We start from the raw sequence: 22,910 nt of genomic DNA on the forward strand, positions 1-22,910 counted from the left end.
ACTGGTACTAAACTGCTACAGTACTGCTCATACTACAGAGGTAATAAGCAAGGTATATACATATTTCCAATGACTAAACGTCTACAATGAGAATATATATCAACCTAAGACAGCATATCAGCATAAGTGAACAACAGCAAGAAGCAACGGCAACATAAATATACCACATTAGCATAAGAAAGCAATAATAACATAAGTAAACAGCAGCAGCCAAAACAGGCATCATAACAGCGTATGCACGGATGGTCACCCCGCCCACCTCTCTGCACCATGACCCCTGTATGGTCGAGAGGCCGGATCAATGACAACTGTACCATCCAAAGACCGCCACTCCCACGAGTGACCGGATGGGCAGGTGCTGAGTAGCTAATTAGCTACACAGCGAAGAGGGGTCCCTGCTGTTCGCAACTCCAGCTACCACTACCCATGCGTGGCCGAGTGCGGCACGACAGGACAAGCGGCATCAACTCCAGCTACCACTCTCTGGAGTGGCCGAGGATGCGGCATGCATGCAATGACATGATGCAAACAATGCAATAGTCATCATATATATAAGCAGAAACAGGTATGCTACATGAAGCCAACATACTCAATATCGTACATAAATAAGCAACAGTCAAAGCATACAAACATGGTATCTAGTATCTGCTGCTGATCATGGGTAACAACAAGAGACTGTATGGATATAAAAACGAGTAACTCAAAGGTTTTGAGTGGAAGTATCAAGCATAGGAAAAATTTCGAGTGGAGTCAAGGTAAAGCAATTCTTATCCAAAATAGCTCATGCACTAAGTTCGTAGAACTAGAGAATCAAAGTAAGAAGTACCCGCCTTTACTTGTCGATCGTGATAGGCTGTTTCCACCTCGGAACACTTGGCTCATAAGAGTGTCCTGCAACAAATCATATGATTACAACCAAAACCCCTCATACCTCAACTCGTTACCTAAACCTAATTCAAATAGAAACCCTACTTGAACCAAGCCATTTTACCATCTACAACACGCCATGAATCAATCCCTACACAATTCATGCAAATAACCACTCACGACTAATCGTGTAATAGAACAAATCAACTAACATGGATAATAAATTAATCAAGTAAATCTTCAAATGAGTCCTCCATAAATCTACAAATCTATCGAGAAAACAAAACAAGGCCGAGTTGACTTCACACAAATTCACCATAACCTAACCCATCTTCTGGATCTCTATCATGAATCAAAAACCATAAACAGAACCCTTAAGAGAAGACAACACCAAACACCAAAAATCCATCAGAATCTCAAAATTCCAAAGCAATAGTTGAAAAATCATTGCTCTGAAACAACACATCCTTTAAATCTACAAGAGGAACCTCACCATACATCAAGATCGAACCACATGCAGAATCCCTTGAGAAGCTACACAAGAAAACAACAACTAAGTTCAACAACACTCAATCCCTCCAGTAGAACTTGGATATCCCAAAATCAATTGAAAATGCCCAAAATCCATGGCAAAACTCGAGAAGAAACCCAGGATGAAAATACAACATCACGAGAAACCACATCCCAATTCATTTAACCAATCACACCTTCATAAGAGATAAAACATGAAGTAGGACAAAGATTCTCCAGCTCCCCTTGACCCGTGAATTCAGCACCATCATAAAGAACCAAAAATTATCACAAAACAATATTCCCTTCCACCTTAACACTCGGAACCTTCACAAGACCAGAATACAAGATCAAACGCAAACGCCCAAATCCATAACCAAATCTAACCGCTTACCTCCAAACTTACTGCTAGGGCACAGCGCCGCGAGAGAGAGAGGGAGGGAATTGGGATGAGTACCGCTGCTAGGGCTACATCGACGATGGGCGGCGAGTGGCTTGACGTCGGGTGCCAGCGATGCTAAGCAAAGGCAATGCTGAGAGAAGGAAGAGCCCGACGTGGCGAGATCGCAAGGAAGGGAAATCCCATGAGGGCTCGGGGGAAGAGGAGGCCGGCGGCTGAGGCTCAAGAGAGAGAAGAAGACCAGCGCCTCGAGCTCAAGGGAGAAGAAGACCGGCGATGGCTTGGGGTCGGCGAAGGAGAGGAGGTGGCGTCGCACGATGAGGAGGAGGAGAAGGGAGTCGGCGGTGGTTTGGCGCAAAGAGAATCGGCCGCGTGAGGGGTTTTGAGAAGAAAGGGTTCGGCGATTAAGGATTTATAACTTAAGAAATTTTAAATCAAACACTAGATCAGCTTCTCAATCAACTCCCACCTCCGAGTATTCCAAACAGACTTTATCTAGCTTAATGAATCTGCCCCCCTTAAACTCATCATATGGGCTCCGATTAATTCCAGAAAAATTTCTAAAAATTCTTGAAAAATCCAATAAAAGTATTTGTCAAATAACCCTATTTTTAATTATTATTTGGGTGGCGTATTTTACAATAAAGAAAACAATCAAACCGCTAAACGTTGATGTAACGTGGTTCGAAGATGATGCTCCTACTCCACGGCTATTTATAAGGAGAAGGATCCCTCAATCTGTCGGTGGATTAGTTCCTGAAACTTCGGCGAGCTCAATCCTCCTTCTTAATGGAGAAACCTCGCCACATTCTTTTGATCATACATAGGAATCACACATAGGGATCACACTAGGAGTTTTGGAGACTCTAATAGGTTTTAACCAACTATATTTTGATCAATCAAATCTGCTATCATGAGCTCCATTATATAGAGCTCAGGAGAAACACCAAGCTGTGTTTCGAACACTAGTCGACCGTCTTCGTAGAATTCGACCGTTATAACCTAACAACATTGTTAAGACCCTTGACAGCTGGTTAAAGGGGGGCTGAATAACCCCTGCACAAAAATAAACAAAAATACCTTCCTCAAATTTATAACTTAATATAACACTTGCATAAAAGAATAATAATAAAGAAATTAAAAAGAAAGAGGTACCAAGAAGTTATTTGGTTACAATCGAGGAGGTTGTTAATACAAGGAAGTTAAAGCGCACTAAAAAAAATCTCCTTCAGACGGAGAAGCCTCTTTACAGCAATGAACATGCAACAAGACGAAACTAAAACAAAAAAGGAAAAGCGCACAAATTATATTGTTTGGATATTTCTGGTTGTTCTTTAGCTTTAGGAGTAGGGCTGCTTATATAGCCCTGCTCGGGGCGCCTGGAAGGGTTCCAAGCGCCTGAAGGGGGATAAAACTTTATCCCCTTCACAACGTATCACGGTTAAACAATCAAACAGCTAAACGTTGATGTAACGTGGTTCGAAGATGATGCTCCTACTCTACGGCTATTTATAAGGAGAAGGATCCCTCAATCTGTCGGTGGATTAGTTCCTGAAACTTCGACGAGCTCAATCCTCCTTCTTAATGGAGAAACCTCGCCACATTCTCTTGATCATACATAGGAATCACACATAGGGATCACACTAAGAGTTTTGGACACTCTAATAGGCTTTAACCAATTATATTTTGATCAATCAAATCCGCTATCATGAGCTCCATTATATAGAGCTCAGGAAGAAACACCAAGCTGTGTTTCGAACACCAGTCAACCGTCTTCATAGAATTCGACCGTTATAACCTAACAACATTGTTAAGACCCTTGACGGCTGGTTAGAGGGGGCTGAATAACCCCTGCACAAAAATAAACAAAAATACCTTCCTCAAATTTATAACTTAATATAACACTAGCATAAAAGAATAATAATAAAGAAATTAAAAAGAAAGAGGTACCGAGAAGTTATTTGGTTACAATCGAGGAGGTTGTTAATACAAGGAAGTTAAAGCGCACTAAAAAAAATCACCTTCAGACGGAGAAGCCTCTTTACAGCAATGAACGTGCAACAAGACGAAACTAAAACAAAAAAGGAAAAGCGCACAAATTATATTGTTTGGATATTTCTGGTTGTTCTTTAGCTTTAGGAGTAGGGTTGCTTATATAGCCCTGCTCGGAGCACCTGGAAGGGTTCCAAGTGCCTGAAGGGGGATAAAACTTTATCCCCTTCACAACGTATCACGGTTAAACGTGATCCGGATAAAATCCTGTTATGAGAGCCCAAAAGGATTCTAGGTGAAAGTCAACTAAGTTGACTTTTTCCCGTCTGGGCCTTCCACTCCGGTTTCACTCACCTCGGTCCGGATCTTTCGCTTCGGTTCCTCTTGCTTGGGTGATCTTGGCCATCCAAAATAGGGCTCACCTGAACCCAACTCCGGCCTTCTCGAGCAAGCTTCCGCTCTTGGCTTCTTGTCCCTCAGAAACATCGCGTGCCTCTTTCTCGTCCGTCCACGTACTCTTTCCAGCACCTCGTCCCTCGGACGCACCGAGCCCGTCTGTTTTACCCGTGTTATCCTTCTCGCTAACTGCGTCTTTTGCTCGACATCCTGTGCTCCTAAGTTTCTACACACTTAGACACATGATTAAACACAACATAACCTAACTTAATTTGTTTGATCACATCAAAATTACTTGGGGTACCAACAATCCCCCTTTTTTTATATGAACAACCCAAGTTAAGTTAGAGTAAACCAACATAAAGTAAAAACAATAAATTTGTAATTAAACCATAAAAATTAAGAAAGTTAAAACTGCCTCCCCCTAGACTTAATCATCCCTTCTCCCTCTTTGATCACATAAAAAATGAGGTACCAAAAGAAATCTAAGGGTAATTTTTTCAAAAAAAAAAAGAAGAAAGTTTATAGTAAAAAAAATGATTTTCAACATTTTGAAAAACTTATCAAGTTTTTAAAAATTTTGAAAATAATTTTGATAAAACTTTAAAAATTGTAATAAGTTTAGAAAAAAAAAAATCTAAGTAAAAAATGTTTTTGATATCACCAAAAAACAAAATTGTAATATCAATAATTTCCTAAGTTAAACAAATTTATAAAAAAAATTGTAGAAATAATTTTGGTAAGGTAAAGCTGATACTTCCAAAAAAAACTTTAAGTCTTAAAAAAATTTCTAAATTAAAAATACTGAAAAATAATATTTGAATAATAATTTAAAGTATTATTTAATTATAATTAAATACTTTTTCAGTTAGTCAATTAAATATTTTATTTCATTAATTGGCTTCCGGGCTGTGGCGAGGCACTAGGGGTTATGGGAGCAACAATCACTTTCTAGACAAAACCTCTTAAGGAAATTCAAATATTTAATTTTCTTGCTTAAAGTTCTAAGTCTAATTAAAGTTCAATTTAGACAAAACTTTGGAACCCAATATAGGTTCTAGCAAACCATGTTAATTAAAAATCTCTTAAGAATATATTTCTGAGAGATTTTTCTAATTTGTCCCTTGTGGTAATTAAAATATTAGTTCAAATTATTATATTTCTTAATATTTAGATTTTTAAAATTTAAGTATGCATGATTTTTCAAGTCTTATACTTGTATTTTCAATTCATCATTTTCCAATTTTAATTTTTCAAAATCATCTAATAGGCATGATTTGGCTAGAATTGACTTTAATTCTTTAATTTTTTTTTCTAGTTTCCAACAGTCTTTAGATAATAATTTAACAAATTTAAATAACTTATCGGGAGGAAGAGATCGTACCTCACTTACCTTGTCGATCTCGTTATCTGTAGCTCCCCCTGAACTATTACTCTCTTCTGATATCGCTCCCCCTTAATCGATGCTCTCGATGCTCATTTCAAATGAGCTTGCTTCATTTTCGTCATCTTGATGACTTGCCATTAACGCAAGTCCAGCAACATCTTCAACTTCTGATTCGGACGATGTTTCGTCCCATGCTACCTTTAGCGTCTTATACTTGTTAGATTGGACAGGTTTCTTGTTTTTTGTCTTTGTCCTTATCCTTGATCTTTAATTTAGGATAGTTGTCTTTAACATGCCCTTCTTCATTGTAGTGGTAGCATCTGATTGTTCTTTTATTTCTACCCTGCAGATGGTTAGATTTTTTAGTTTTAAATAATTTTTTAAATTGTTTTACCATTAATGTTGTTTCGTTGTCATCGAGAGAGGATTCTGAATCTTGTTCATCCACCCTTGCCTTAAAGGTTATGTTGTGCTTTGACTCCTTCGAATCTATACTGTTGAAACCCCAAGGTGTTTTGATGTGATCAAACAAGTTAAGTTAGGTCATATTTTGTCTAACCCTTGTGTCTAAGTGTACACGAACTTAGAAACACAGGAAGTCGAGCGGAAAACGTGGCTAGCGAGAAGGACAGCATGGGAGAGAGTCGACGGGCTCGGTGCATCCGAGGGACGAGGTGACCGCGAAAGAGTACACTGGCGGACGAGAAGAATGTACACGAGGTTCGAGGGATGAGAAACCGGGAAGGAAGGCTGCTCGAGGAGAATGTCGGAACTTGGGTTCGGGTGAGCCCTATTCCGGATGGCCGAGATCACCCAAGTTAGCGGAGCCGGAACAGAAGACCCAGACCGAGACGAGCTGAACCGGAGCAGTGGAACCGAACCACAAAAAGTCAACTGGGTTAACTTAAGTGGTTCGGGCGCCCGGACCCATTCCGAGCGGTCGGAAGTGGATTTTGACCAGATCGAGTTTTGACTCGATCTGAACGTTGGGGGATAAAATTTTATCCCCCCTAGGGCGCCCGGAACCCTTTGGGGCGCCCCGACCAGTGCTATAAATATAGCACTGATTTACACAGATTAATCAACTCACTTGTAATCAGTTTCTTAGTGCTTTACTTTTCTGTCTGTGCTCTCAACGCTGTAAGAGGCTACTCCGCCCAAAGGAGATCATCAGATACTGCACCTTCTTTTCCTTAGATTAGCAATCCCTTGATTGCAAACCAAGTAAACTCTCTGTGTCTAATCTCTTTTAATTAGTCTCATTTTTTTTATTACAAGTGTTTGTTAATCAATTGATATATCCGAGAAAGGTTAGATTTATTTTTGTAGGGCAATTCACCCCTCCCCTCTTGCCGGCCTCCAAAGGGACCAACATATACATCTCATTTCATGAACTTCAAATGTTGAAAACATTTCTTCTAAGGTGACATCTTCTAAATTTTTAGAAATATAGTAAGCATCTCATTTCGGACTCCATCATGGGCGTTGAGTATGTTGCAACCTCTGAGGCAGCCAAAGAAGTTGTATGGCTCAGAAACTTTTTAATGGACTTAGATGTGATTCCTGGTTTGCCCAAAATTATCACAATTTATTGTGATAATAGTGGTGCAGTAGCAAACGCGAAGGAACCATGAGCCCATAAGGCTAGTCAACACATTGAGCGCAAGTACCACCTGATACAAGACATCATAAAGTGAGGAGAAGTTGTTATCGTCAAGATTGCATCAGAAGATAACCTGACAGATCCTTTCACTAAGGCTCTTCCAGCGAGAGCTTTTGATAGGCATGTTGAGGGGATGAGAATCAGATGTATGGCAGCATATAAGGCAGCATAGTCTTTTAGTATAAGTGGGAGATTGTTAGGATGTATACTAAAAACCTAACGTTCTGTATGAACATTTATTGAATGAACATTTATTTTGTAATAAGAATCACATTGGTCAAATGTCTACATTTAGTTAAATGCAGTTGTCTATTTAATTTATATTGTAGATAACATGGTGTGTGGTGTCATACAGAAGATCATGTTATCAACTCCTTATAAATTATAAATAGTAGCTTACAACAAAGATGGATTGGGGCAAACCATTGGAATAGTTGTAGTGTAATTTGATACTAGTTTATCTTAACTATAAAATTAACTATTGCACTATGTTTGTATTGAGCAGGACCATTTGAGATTTTTTTTTTATACTGATTGCATAAAAGAACATAACCTCTGTTATTATAGATGTGTATACTCTTAATCCCGATATAATAACAAGTGCATATACTTAGTATTTATTTCTTTAATTTATCAATGGGTGAGATTTATTCGTTAAATCAATAGGCCCGATAAGTTGGGAAATAATATTATTTATATGGTGTGTTGTTGATTATAGAATGAAACTGTGCCCTAGGTTGATGATGTCCCCTTGAGGAGCTCATAAGAATTGTCATGTAAACTCTGCAGGTGGACTTAATCCGACATGACAATGAAGTTGAGTGGTACTACTCTTGGAGCTAGATATTAATTAAGTGAGTTGTCAGTAACTCATTTAATTAATGGGCATTCGATATCTTAAACACAGGGAGACTAATGCACTCATGATAAGAAGAAGCTCATAATGTAATATGAGATTGGTGCGGTAGTTCAATAATGACTCTTTAGTGGTATGAGTTATTATTGATGAACTTGTGTTGGGTGTTAGGGTCGAACACAGGAAGCTCAAGTCCATGAGGAGGCCAAAACTAATTTCTCCTCTAGGTCCCTGTTGTAGCCTCTTAAATTAAAAGCCTTTTTATCCACCCGAAGCCCAACTTCTTACTTAAGCTAGGGGCCGGCCACATCCTTGCTTAGTGCCCAAGCAAGGGGTCGACCAAGCCCATCTTGGTCTCCAAGATGTGGCCTGTCAAGCCTTGCTTGGTGCCCAAGCAAGGGGCCGGTCATAGCATGATAGAAAAGGAGATTTATTTAAAATTAAATTTTGGTAAAATCTTTCCTTTTTTGAAGTCATCCACATGGTTTTAAAAGAGAGTTTTAAATTTTAAAATCTTTTATTTTATAACTATCTACAAAGGTTTAAAAAAGATATTTTAATTTTGTTAAAATCTTTCCTTATTTGTAGTGTTTAAAAGAGATATTTTAATTTTGATAAAACTTCCCTTTCTTGTAACCATGTTTTAAAAGAAAAGTTTTAATTTTAATCTTTTATTTTTTTATAGTCATCTACAATGTTTAAAAGAAAGAGATTAATTTTAAAATTTTCCTTTTGTGGCCATCACAATATCAAAATAGGAAATTTAAAAGAGAGAGATTTTAATTATTATTAAAATTTTCTTCTTTGCCATTACCAAGGATTATAAAAGAGAAGTATATGCATGGTGTCTTATGGGGTAACACACAACCTAAGTCTCCTCTTTTATTCCTTGGTGGCCGGTCCTTCTTCTCCTTTTCTCCTTGAGGTCGGCAGCACCTCTCTTCACCCTTGGTGGTCGGTTGTTTGGTGGAGAAGAAGAAGAAGAAGAAGGCCTCTTCACCTTGCTTTCTTCCTTAGGGCCGGCGACACATCAAGAGACATCTTCTTGTGGCCGGTTGCTTGGACAGGAAGAAGAAGAGTAGGAAGTTTCCTATTTTGGTTTTCCTTGGTGGTCGAATTTCTTGGAGGAGAAGAAATTATTTGGGTGGATTTCATCTTGGTAGATCGTCGCTCACACGACGTCCAAGAGAATGAGAGGAATATAACAGAAGATCAAGAGGTCTTAAGCTACAAAAAAAAGGTATAACTAATTAATTGTTTTCGCTTCAAATTAATTAGTTTGTGTTCTTTGTATGGATTATGAAATACCAACACAAGAGGCTAGCAATTTCGTGTTTCGATTTAGTGTTTAGATTTTGTGCTTCTATTGAGATCTTTGTAGTTAAACCTAGGGTTACTATAAGAAGTTTGAATATCCAATTTCTTTGAAAGGCTTTGTCTAGGAAGTGGTGGATGATCTCATACCCAAGAAGACCAAGTGTCTCGCCATGTTTAACCTGGAAGTCAATCCTTGAAATAGATATTTAATCAACTTTTGTAACATGGGATGAACTTGGATTAATAATGTTAAGTATCGTTTGCAATCCAAGTTTCATTTCCAATTCAAGTTTAACTCATGAGGAACACATAGGTTGTTAGGAAAGTTCTGTGCTTGTACAAATTTTTGTACAAGGGAAGTAGAACGGAATTCTGAGTAGCATCCAACAGTGTAATTCCCGATGGGTGAAATCAGGATGTCTGATTCCCAATGGGTGAAGGCCGGATGTATGATTCCGGCAAATTATGATGTCTGATTCCCGATGGGTGAAGACTGAATGTGCGATTCTTGTAAGTTAAGATGTTTGATTCCCAAAGTCTGAATGTGTGATTCTGAAAGGTAACTCTACACCTAGTAAGTAGAGATAATTCACTGGAGGAAAGTGACTAAGTGAAGATGCACCCCCGTTTAAAGGGACAGTAGGCATTGGTCCAATTCATGTCCATTTCAAAAACCTAAATTTAGACCTTGACTAGATCCTTGTCTCAGGAAAACATGATCTAATTACTACTCTTTATTACTGTGCTAACACTATCTTGCAAGTTATTATTTGATTTATTGGACTAACATATTTTGTAGGGCAGGAGGAGCACAAAAGACCTCAGATGAACAGTGCTCGAGGTGTCTTCCATACGCCTTCCGCACTGTTCATGGAAGGTGCCTTCAGTGTCATGGAAGGTGCCTTTCGATAGATAAAATTCAGAATTCATCGTTGATAAGAGCCAGATTCATCAGGATCAAATTTGTGGGATTGAAGGTGCCTTCGAGGCTATGAAAGGCGTCTTCCACTATCTATAAAAGAGCATTCAACCTCTTCATTCAATATCAACGTCTACACAAGCTCCTACGCACATGATTTGGCTTTCTGACTGCTTCAGCTTCCTGGCGCTGCCTTGTTGCGACTCTACTACACCTGACTGTCACCAAAAAGTCGTCTAAATACCAAGCTCAAGTAGATCATCTACAAAAGTATTTGGTAACATAATTTAATTTCTGTTCTTAATTTCTGCAAACGGAAAGTGTAGTATACTATACTTTTTCGATTCTTTTGTACTCGATCATCTCTTTTGGCAATTCTGGAAGAGCCTTTTAGTAAATTACTCATCGATAAATCCGCGGGACCTAGGTCTTGGAGTAGGAGTCACCGAAAGCTCAAAACCAAGTAAAACCGTTTGTGTTCATGTCTTTTACTTGTTTTTATTTGTATTTCCGCTGCGCACTTTGTTTTCAAAATCGAAAAGAACAAGTTTTTCAAAATCATGTGATTCAACCCCCCCCCCCCTCGCTTCACGTGCGTCTCGATACAACAACTTGGACTTTCACCGTCAAAACTCTCATGCTTGGAATTCACATTTACTTTACTTTTGTAATTGTCACTTGCATACTCAATAGCACATATCAAATATATATATAAATCATAATTTAAACCTTTTGTCTAAACATCAAAACTTAAGTAGACACCAATTACTCCAACACCAACACCTCTACGACTATATAAAGCTTCAAGAAAGTAAATGAAAATATGATTTTCTCTTACCCGCAAAGACTTTCATCTCCCTTGAGATTTTCTATTCGTTAGTCTTTTCCTGATACACACAAGCTCTCTCAGTGCTGACCCTGCCGTTAGAGGGGCAATGCGGGCTCCCATCAACGATCTTGATAGGTAGAGACATAGATTTGACTAGGAGTAAATTAGAGGAGTAGAATAAAAATGATCCATCAAAGATTTATCTTTTCCTTTCAATTTAAAGGAATCAAAAATAAAAAGACATTCCATTTTTTATTTATTATTGAAATATTATTCCACCATTTTAATTTTTTTATTTTCAAAAATACTCTTATTTTTAACGTTATTATAAAATATACATTTCAAAAATAATTACAATAATATAACGTTTATGATAAATTATTTATATTATATTAATTATAAATTATAAGTATTAAAATATATTATCATTAGTTGTAGGATGATTACGCCCAAGTCATGTGAAAGAAGACCATCAAATATTAGAGGATATGAAATTTTTTTTTTTTATATTTGACTTTTATTTTATTATAATAAAATTATCATTCTCTAATTAATTTGAGACCATCGAATATATTATTATTAGTATTGAAGTGTCAATATCATAATAATTATGGCATTTAAAAAAATATATATAAATAAATTGAAATGAAATAGAATATTATTTTAATAATAGATGATTTTTATTTTTTTTAGCAATTTTAATAAAAAAGAATGTCCTCTTTTTTTAAAAAAAAAAAAAATTGATATCAAATGCTCTAATTTTGAATTTTCTCTTTTTTTTTTTAAAGGAAAAAATATGGCTCGAAGTCAATGAGGAAAGAAAACAAGAACTACTAGACTTACAACTCGGAATTTATTCAATCCGGACCGGACGGACCATAAATGGTGGAATTACAACCTTCAAATTGTTGAAAGAGAAGAAGACCTTCGAGTTAAATTTAGACCGGGTCGGTCTTCCCTACGACCCGAGAATCAAAATAAAACCCAATGACTCGGACCAAGTCCGCAGTCCTCTTTCTCATCCGATTCTTTACACCAATTAATCCCTCCAAATCCACCTCTTTTATATATATACACAGGACGGAGCCAGGTTAGGGCAGATAGGGGCGGCCGCCTCAGTGCAGCAGAGAGAGAGTTATAAAAATAAAGACGAAGGGTGAATGAGAGGTGATGACATGAATTTCCCTCCTCGGGTAAACATACGCGTTTATTTATCTCAAGGATAAAAAAATATGAACGGTGGAGATGCAATCGATCCTGTTGGATATTGGAGTCTTAATGGATCAATATCGATTTTATAGAAAAATCGGAATGCTATCAATAGATAGAAGTCATAATTGACTTCAAAATTGAAATCTACGTTTCACGTAGATAGATTTAGACTATTAATTTGCTCAAAACCGATTAAAGGTGAATGAGAAATTAATTGTTTAAAGTCGGTTCAAATAAACATTAATTACTCATTAATGATATATAAGGAAATGCATGGGAGAATAGTCCCACATCGAAAATTTTCGATGTGCATTCTTTGCTTATTAAATGGAGTTAACTCATAAAAAGACCAGATGCTCTCTTCTCAGGGGCGAGCAGGTGCTCGCACCTGTGAGCCCGCCACTCGCCACGTGCGCAATGGAGATCAAAGAGGTGACTGGACTGTTGATTGAGGCAAACGGATGGCTACCGTTGATCAAAGAGGTGTGATGGATCGCCGGAGATGCGATCTGGAGCGTTGGATCGCGAAGAGTCATGATCTGACCACTTGGGATGAGACTTGATCTGAAGCGTTAGATCGAATGGATCAGTAGATTCAGATCCGATGGCTGATGATAATAGGCGAGATCTGAGGGTCACAACTCTTCAGATCTGATGGATGAGATTAAAGTGGGATATGTGAAGGGTTATAACTCTTTAGAATGGACGATCCAGATCGATTCATCCCAAATAACACATTCACTCACCCAAATGGACGATCCAGATCGATTCATCCCAAAGAACACATTCACTCACCCAAAAGGCATTCAACCTCTTCATTTGGTATAAATAGAACCCTCCAGATGTTGAAAAATTCATTCGAATCATCGAATTCATCTATTCTACTATCTCTTGAGCATTCATCTCATCTTGTGCATAAATAGTCCAAAAAGCCTACGAGAAGGTTCGCTGATCTCAGAATTCGGAGTGCTACGATTCCGAGACGTTCGTCGTTGTATCTTGGAACGAATTGCTGCTATTCATTAGCACCGTAGCGGAGCAATATTATTTACAAAGATAATGTCAAACACTAGCCTTGACGATCCATATCAATTTGCTCTCTCCGGAAAATACCGGGCCCAACGGATCCAACGATGGAGATGTGGGTAGAGTTGGATTGCATTGCTCTCAAGTGGGCTTGACTTGCCTGTCTATTCAACTGTAATCAGTGTCAGTCTCTAACTTATATATATTTTATTAAGTTTAAAGTATCATTGTACATCAGGCTATCTAATGCCAATGTAAATCATGTAAGAAAAAAAACATGCTTAAACTGTTTAAAGCCTACCAACATACGAAGAATATTATACAAAAGAGAAATATAAATAAGTGCCTTGTCTTGAGCTCATTATGAATCAGTCCTTTTTGAATCTTTCTAGTAATCAGTGTGCAAATTAAACAAAAAATAATGACTATGCTTCAGCACTCATTTCTCTTTTCGCTTGGTTAATGTAACTGTTTATGCAAACGAGGGGAAAAAAATAATCTAAGGAGCACATTAAAGTAAATTAGAAATATTTGATTTTGGGGGAATATAATTACAATTTTTTTTTTGCCCCGATATACACATTGTTGCAAAAGAGCACTTTCGAGGATAGCAATTCTACTATAGACTCTCGTATATCAGTTTCTTCAATGCCGATGAGGGAACGAGAAGCCTAATTCGATCAAACAATTCAATAACAACAACCAAACAGAGCTAAGCCGAGAAGAGGGAGGGCAATGCACAAAATTCACCACCCTGGTCATCAGATCGGAGGCTGGAATAAATACGAGATCGGAAAGAGTAGAGGGAGGGGAAGCTCACTGGACGAAGGAATTGCGGTCGGACACCGAGGTGGTGATGTTGACCTCAGAGGACGCGTAGAGACCCTTGTTTCGTCATGGAAGAAGGAGTTGGAGCGCGCGTCGGGCGAAGACACCATTGGAATAAGAAGTAGAATAGGGAGAGAACAAGAAATAATATGAAAGTAATAAAATTTACTATTCATTAATATTTATCCTAAAGATAATACAATATATAATGTTCAAAAAATACTTGATTAATTAACTAATTAATAAATAACAGAATTATTTTAAGAATAATTCTGAGAATAATTATAATAGAATTATTAAAATAATCCAAATATTAATTTGATTTGGTAATTTGATTCGATCAATTTTGATAATTCTGTTTTATCTCTTTTATACTTCTCGTGAATCAAATCCTCGCCGGCCAAGAACCCTAGAAGAAGCATTGCGTCCGACGACATTTGGGGGGTCTACAGGAGGCTAGAGAAGGAGATTTAATGAACGAAAGATCGCTTTAGGGGAATCGTCGATCACGGAAGGATATAGAAGAATTGTTTGACAAGCTTTGGAAAATAATAATAAGAATAATAACTCTATCAATTTATTTTTATTTCTAAAATTATTTTTAATATTATTATAAATTTTATAATAATCAATCATTATAATATAATATTAATCAGTATTAAATAAAAAATAAATTTATATTACAATTGGTCATGTCCGAAAGCCAGAAGATTGGAAAACTGGGATTTGACAAATTCGTTGATTGGTTGTAGAACTCGCTCCGATTTGTAAAACAAGAAACGTCAGTGTCGAGTCAGGGAAGGAGTTCCCGGCATTGTCCCTCCAAAACTCAAGTTAGTGATCAGAATGTGGAGAAAAGTGGAGCAACTGTAAAATTATGCTCAAACAGTAGATAACGAGTACTCCCGTCGGACCCCCCTTTATATAGAGCTCTGGTAGACGATGTGCGCGCTTCTCGAGGTATGAACACGCTCTCCAATATATCCTATAAAAGGACCTATCAAGAAAGTACTTTGCTCTGGTGACTTCAGTTGTTCTTCCGTGTAGTGACTATATAGTAACATGTCCCCCTTTGTTCGGACAAAATATCCGGTCTTTTTTAACATCCTGCTGTTCCGTACTGAGCGTCAGCTGTCTCACGTATCATCTCAACTTAGATGGGTCGGTCGGGCCCTGACTGACAAACTGATCATTGTAATTATCCTCTGTTTGATCTTTTGATACTTGGACGAAGACCACTCTAATTTTGATCTAAATTAGAGAAAAATCTCCAATGATAATCATAACTTTGATAATAGTTGACTTCGTGCTAAGTGTACTTTCCTTTATAGCCGCATCAGCAATAACTATATATTTGAATCGTAACTCTTCATTAATATGGCTTGAAGTCAATAGGATAGAATGGAAAAATTAATAGACGTGAACCCTCGGAATTTATTCAATCCGGAGCCATAAACGATGGAACTAGAACATTCAAATTGCTCCGAGTTAAAAATTTAGTTCGGGACGGTCTTCCATGCGACCCGAGAACGAGAATTAAACCCAAATGACTTGGACCAAGTCCGCAGTCCTCCTTCTCGTCCCATTGTTTACACTAACTAACTAATCTCCCCGAATCCAACTCTTATATATATAGACGTGTTCCCTCGTCTGCCAAATCCTGACCCAATCCCAACCGGTCGACCAGACATGGACCGGATGCTGACCCAAATCCTCGACGCGTGCGGTCTGGCCCGCGAACTGGACCGCTCCCTCCGCCTCGCCGCCGGCACCGTCGACCCCCACTACCTCCTCGCCTCCTGCGAGGACGTCGCCGGCGCCTTTCGAAAGGCCGCCGCCGCGCTCAGGGAGCGCATGCCCCAGCCGGCCGCTTTGGAGTTGACGAAACAGTCCCTGGAGGGCGGCGACGCCGGGTCGTCGCCGCCGGAACAACGCGGGTCGAGGAAGAGGTACGTGGAATTCGGAGGCGGAGAATATGATTTAGTACAAATATTCAGTTTCCCCCTCTGGAATTTTCTTAATTTACACTTGGAAAATATTCTCGTTTTACCTTTGCCTTTATAGTTTACCTTATTTTAAAAATGCCCTAGAATCTATTCGGACAAAAATTAATTTCTTCTTAAATTATGATGAATTTGATTAAAATTATTCTTCAAACCAAATTATACAAATTCTGCCGGAAATGAAACTTCGAATTCGTTAAATTTCGTTGACTCGGAAAATAAATGGTCAATGTGTTGACTAAGCTAATATTTTTTCTAAGAAAAAATTAATTAAATTTTTTGGCTTGAATATAATTTCTAGGAAGGAGAAGAACACGACGGCGATAAGAGTGCCGGCGATGGGAACCGGGAACATCGACAACCCACCGGACGACGGTCACACGTGGCGGAAGTATGGCCAGAAGGACATCCTCAATTCGAGATTTCCTAGGTTTCTAATTTTAATTAGTTTTTAGTAATTTAATATGATAATAATTTTTTAAAAAAATAATAAAAAAAAATAAATTTATAATTTTGGCAGGAGTTATTACCGTTGCACGCACAAGAGCTTCTACGGCTGCGAGGCGAAGAAGCAAGTGCAGCGGCTCGACGACGACCCCTTCACCTACGAGGTCACCTACTACGGCATGCACACGTGTCAGACCTTCCCGGCCTCACTCCTCTTCGCCACCAGCGACGCTCGCTCCGGCGAAGTCATGCAGCCGGCACCGACGACGTCCTCGTCGCATCACACGGAGATGGGGAGGGTCCATGATTGGCTGCAGGGGACCATCGGCGCCCCGCAGCAAGGAATGGGTGTGCCGGCGCAGGGCGGCCGCAGAGACGTGGAGGATTCGGTGGCAGAGCTCGCCGACGCTATGTTCAATCCCGTCATCTTTCCGGCGAGGACACATTAGGAGTTGGAGCTAATATTCAGAAGAAGAAGCAACGTCGATTCTTTTAGTTTGTAATAACTTGCACCTTTATTTCCTTAACAACACACATTCGTTTTCAGTTAACAAATTGTTTGATATATCCCAAAACGTTTTCCTTGATTGACAGTAATGTACAATGTTTTTCTTTATTATTGTTATTATTATTATTTTCTTTATTTTCCATGTTGTCTGCTCTTTCCTTCTCAAAATAATAATAACATTTTGAGTGATATAATACTGGAAACAATCCAAATGAAAGCAAATAACCAAATTAATTAACACAGATCTATCAAAACACAATAGTATTACAAATTAGAAACATGACTTACCAAGCCAAAAAGGAGAAGGAAAAAATGCACTCCTTTAAGAACAAAAAGAAATCGGATACAAGTTCTACTAGAATGAATAGAGTAGATAGAATACCGCACCTCGACGATGATTAGTTTAAGCAACGGCCGCGCTAAACCTTTTTGCTTCCATTCCGAGAATCTGGGGACCCTTCCACCTTCATAAAGGAACTCTTGCTGATATCCAATTCCTGCAGCCTTCCCGTGGAATCTTGCCCTATCAAATCGGAAAGGGAGTTATGGCGACCGGAAAAGTAGCTACTTGAGACACCAGGCTGGAACTGCTGGAATTGAGGGTGGAACTGGGTAGCTTGGTGGAGTGTTTGTTGGTCGGGAAGCGCAAATGATGAATCATAAGTTGCATGTTGCAATCTCCCGTTAGACATTTTGCAGGGGTTCGATGTTTCGCCTGTCACAAACTTGAGCTGTTCGAGTTCCTGCTTCAGCACTTCGTTTAGTGCTGCAAAGGAAACACAGAATAAATATTCTGAAATCACCAGAAACATGGGAGTTGACATGCCTGATCTGAAACTGGTGTCTGCTAGAAAACAAGGAAGAAATTGCCATGGTGACAGATACACAAACCTAGAGAGTTCTAGTCCTGGAGCCAATGTTGATGCTCACTATTCATGAATATAGAAAAAAATTGACATGGTTGAGAAATGTTGGAAGAAAAAAAAAATTCTAGTGTCTGTACCCCGAGCTAGTAGGAAGGTTGATTCTAGCCAAAGAGCGATAAACTTAAGGAACTTCAATTTAGAATTCAGAATATGACTAAAAACAAACAAGAGACAAAAGACATGTATGCAGAATTCACATATCTTGCTAAGAAATGAAGAATTATGCCACAGGATTCATCAGTAATTCCTTTTAGAATGCCATGCAGCAGACAAGATCACTATGCTATGAAATGCAAAGGTTTTAGCCTTCGACTAATTGGTTGGTGCTGGGGTACCAAAGAGGCTTTATCTATCTGGTTTCTAAGATAATCATAATAAGAAACTAAAGGAACCAAAAAAAAAAAAAAGTGGAACCAGCACATTAATGGCCCTCCTACAACAACCCCACGTCATATGGAAGGAGGTTCAACAGAAGCACAGGTGGCAAGCGCATGGCAGGGCCTCTGCTGCCATCTGTGCCTAAAGGAACCAAGATATGAAGCACAGTGGATGCATCTAAAGATCTTTTTAATAAAATGGTAAAGCAAAAGACCTATCCACATATATAAATACACAGGTATATATAAATATTTTTAATGAAAATAGGACCTTGACAATAATTTCCATTTTTTTTTTTTTGCCAACTTGGTAACAAGCACCTTTGGATACCTATGATTCAAGCACCTTTGGCCATGGTTGAGATGTTGGACCTGCTGAGGCCTGGGTTTATGATGATTTCAGATTATTCTGTAGTGTAACAACTAAAAAGATTAAGGGGCTGAAAATTTTAGCTGGAGTGTGTTGGAACCTAAGAGATGACGAGTGTGTTTGGATACTATTGGAGACCACAGTCATACCTACAGATTTAAGACCTATCAGCCATAGTCTTACTTAAGTTAGAATTTAGCATTGTCCTTTATAAAATATTTAATTCTATATCTAATATCCATAGCTATCAGGTCCATCTCTAAATCTCTTCTTAAAACATGTCCAGATAAAAAGACATAACACCATATATTGGCAATGTTTACAACTTAGAATGGTATACTGTATCAGGAATTTAAACAAACAGTTTTCCTAAAGCAAAGTTAAGAAGCAGCATTTTGTTTACAGTGGATACTGGAAATTTACTGACCTCAAGCTTCAGCAAGAAAGATTTAAATCAGTCTTAGTTTGACTAAACAATAATCTATTCAGGCTACATTCAACATATCTCAGAAAGCCAAGAAGCAAAATAACAGCCTAAGAAACAAAAGGGGAACAAGTCTTACCCTCATGCATCTGAGCTTGCTGTTCCATAGCTTGTAACCGTACCTTAAGCTCTGTATTCTCTACAGACAACCCAGCTGTGTCTCTCTAGAAAGAGAAGTGTTTGAGATAATTAGTTTTTCACTAGTTATCTTTTTTTTCGAAGATAATCAATAAAGAAGGCACAAGGAGTAATAATATGTCATCATATTGCCACAAATATGCAGGTAACACCATATAACAAGAAAAGACATCGACCTCAACTACACGGGGTAGCATCTTGTAACACCTTGTCTTAATTATACCAAGGGCAACCAAATGCCACCCTCTGCCACTAACATAACTATAACCCTTATATATCTCCTCCCTCCTAGGAATCAAAACCTACTTTCCATTCCCCCACACACACACACACACAACCCAATTGCATTATGGGTTTTGGAGAAGAAAGGAATGTGATGAGAGTGCAATTAGATTAAAGTTGAAATTTGAATTATAGAGAAAATTTCAGAAACTAAAGATTTTAAGACAACTCAAACAAAAACTGAATATATAAAAATGTACTTTCAGCAACAAGTAAAGAACTGATGTGATGTTTATAATGAATGCACATGAAATCTCCCATACAAGTTTTATACATGGAACTATTATTCAACAAGAAGGGTATATTGATAAAGATATCATTAATAGAATATTACTAAGGAATGAGTAGTGAAAATGAAGAGGAGTTTTTAAAGTCTTGCATGATCGATGCGTTTTCCTTGTAACTAAAAGGAAAAATTTTCTAAGACTTTGGTATGACTGATTATATATTATGACAGTCTTGGACTATTGAGGAACGATATGTAAAAAAAAGTTAAGATAGTAGAGATAAGAATGCCAAGATAATGTGTGGAATTATTAGAAAAGAAAAGTACAAATATTTGAGAACAATTAAGTGCAATTACAGCAGATGATAAAATAAGAGATAAGAAAAAAGTTGATATAGTGTGTATAGACATGTTCATAGACGACCAACAAATTATATAGTTGGAAAAGTTGAATTTGTTAGAGTTCAAGGTGCAAGAGGTAAGAGACCAAAAGAATATTTGTCAATGTAATAGATCAATTTTAATTATTTTGGATTTTACTAATGATGTTGCTTTGCATAGAGCTCAATGGAGGGATAAGATTTATATAGTTGGCTCTAAATAGTTGGGCAAACACACTTGACGATGAAAATGATCATATTCAAATATCCATTAGGAATCACTTATGATATGGATATCATAAAGTACCAACAAAGAAGAGGAATTAAGTCACATGAATACTGTGTTGACCATACCTTGACCTCCTTAACATAATAGAAAACTACATAGGACAATGTGTGAAGAACTAGTTGATTTCAACAATAATTAGACAAAGCTTTCACAGGTATTGTTAAGTTAGTTGCAGAGTATGATGATTTGACATGAAATATGATAAAAATGCATGATCCATTAGCCATGAACATATAGGGGATTCATTGTCTAACATTTTCTGTTCACTTCTCATCAAACAAGTGACGACTATAGCATTCTGGGACAGTTAGTTGCTCAGATAGCTCATACAATCAGAAGAATAACTCTAAAATAACACACCTGAAACAATGCAAGCTGCGCGAAGAGAGTTGTAGCTTCAGTTTGGAGGGTTTGCACTTTTTTCTCAAGTTCAATTATATAACGAGCCTTTCTTTCTTTTGAGCGAGCAGCAGACTGTCTATTAGCCATAATTCTACATGCACCAATTTTTGAACCATGAGACTACCACATCATTGACAAAGTTAGAATAGATGCGTATGCTTCAAAATATTAAGCATCAATACACCAATGTGCTTATTCCGGAAGTAAAATTGAAGAACATGTAAGGAAATTTATATGTTTTCATGACTAGCTAATATATTTTCTACTCAAAAAAGAACTTACACATTTAGAATTATCAGTACGGTCCTAGTCAAAGTATACCTGTGTCGTTACTCTGGTATCTAAATTGAGTTTTTTGTGTGTGCCAATATAAAATTTGTTTGCTTCTCATATGTATCAGTTATCCCTGATGGAATAACAATACTAACTAGTGATCGCAACATGTTCTATTCATCTCCTGCAAGTGAGTCACCGTTTTGACATGTGAAATGATAAAATGAACGGAATAACATTTAGAATCAAGCACGGGATTCTCATGAAGAGAAAGATGCCAACTTTCATCCAGCAAAAACGAGGTACCTTTTGACCCGTTTGGGATCGACGGCCGAAAGCTCGGCAAGTTGCTCAGAGGTCATGGCCTTCTTCGCCTCTATCACCTCCCCGAACACTCCTTCGCCCCTCAGATGCGCGGACGACATCATCGACGACCCGTCCATAGAGACGCTATGTCGATGCTTGCGCCTTTCAGATGCCAATCCAGCGGGATTTCCGATCTTCTTGTCCCCGGAGCTCTCCGCAGACCAATCTTCGCAATTAGGGCCAGCCTCTGCGACGAATCCGCTCTCCTCGACCTTGCATTCCATCTGTTCGACGTCCATAAACGTGCAGAAGAGGTCATCTTCGGAGCCGACCTCGTCGGCGGCCCCCGCCGCGAGGGAATCCCCGGGGATGAGATCGAGATCATCCGGAATGCGGAATGAAAACTCGGATCTAGCCCGCCGGTGGTGGGAGCCGGGAGTGGGGTCGGCAACTGTGAACATGGGGGCCGGTGGCGCGGCCGGCGGCGAGAATGGAGCGAAATTGGGGTTTGATTGGGGCGGCTGCGGCGGATCTGGCGGCCTCCATTGCATCTCGAGTCGTCGCCTCCCTTTTGCCTTTTGTCGCGGGGAAGGGACGCAAGCGAGCGAGGGAGAGAGAGAGAAGAGAGAGAGAGAGCGAGAGAGAGAGAGAGAGAGAGAGAGAGTGACAGCAAGGAGAAACAACCCGGGGAAGGATCTGGCGGCCATCTTACTATTTATGTATTCCTCTCGAACAAATATTATATTAAATATATATTTGTCAAAATGATTTGAGAGTATTTAATAGATATTTTTTTAAGAAAACTATAATATAACGGTCATATTTAATCATTAATTATTTAAAAAGCTTTCTTTATTTTCATTATCATATAAAGATATTTCAATTTAAGAATATTAAAATAAAACTTCATCCTATCTTTTATCTTAAAAATATTCCTTTTTAATAAGAAACTAAATTATTCGTTTTTAATTTAATAAAATTATTTAAATTTAATTAAAATCATTCTAACTAATGTATAATAATTTTGCAAAATTACGTAGCGATTTCCCTCTCTATTATGATAAAAAATGAATACATTCGCTCCAATATCCTCGCCAATTCATCCCAGAGTTAACACAGAAGAGATAAATCATGGGCGGCTACTAACCTTTGAAATAGTGACTATAGGGATGACAATTTCACCCGAATCCGATGGATAATCTAACATCCGACCCGAATGGAGGAGGATATGGAGGGAATTTTTATACCCGATTATAGTAAATGGGTATTCAGGTATGGGTATGGAGGCGGATGTGAT

At 38.3% G+C, this 22,910-nt stretch overlaps 2 protein-coding genes across 2 annotated transcripts; one reads left to right on the plus strand and one right to left on the minus strand.

Annotated features, from left to right (window-relative positions):
* Positions 1 to 15,891: 15,891 nt before the first annotated feature.
* Positions 15,892 to 17,129, plus strand: LOC122040373 (WRKY transcription factor 55-like). The gene is made up of 3 exons (XM_042599689.1): positions 15,892 to 16,151; positions 16,507 to 16,635; positions 16,726 to 17,129. Exons 1-3 carry the CDS (start codon positions 15,892 to 15,894, stop codon positions 17,099 to 17,101), a joined length of 765 nt encoding a protein of 254 aa, XP_042455623.1. The 3' UTR covers positions 17,102 to 17,129.
* A 243-nt stretch (positions 17,130 to 17,372) lies between these two features.
* Positions 17,373 to 22,310, minus strand: LOC122040479 (transcription factor RF2b-like). The gene is made up of 4 exons (XM_042599803.1): positions 21,614 to 22,310; positions 20,993 to 21,125; positions 19,397 to 19,481; positions 17,373 to 17,926 (listed from the first exon to the last, which is right to left on the minus strand). Exons 1-4 carry the CDS (start codon positions 22,162 to 22,164, stop codon positions 17,580 to 17,582), a joined length of 1,116 nt encoding a protein of 371 aa, XP_042455737.1. The 5' UTR covers positions 22,165 to 22,310; the 3' UTR covers positions 17,373 to 17,579.
* Positions 22,311 to 22,910: the final 600 nt, after the last annotated feature.

This window comes from Zingiber officinale, chromosome 2A, assembly GCF_018446385.1.
Source record: "Zingiber officinale cultivar Zhangliang chromosome 2A, Zo_v1.1, whole genome shotgun sequence".
Taxonomy (NCBI): domain Eukaryota; kingdom Viridiplantae; phylum Streptophyta; class Magnoliopsida; order Zingiberales; family Zingiberaceae; genus Zingiber; species Zingiber officinale.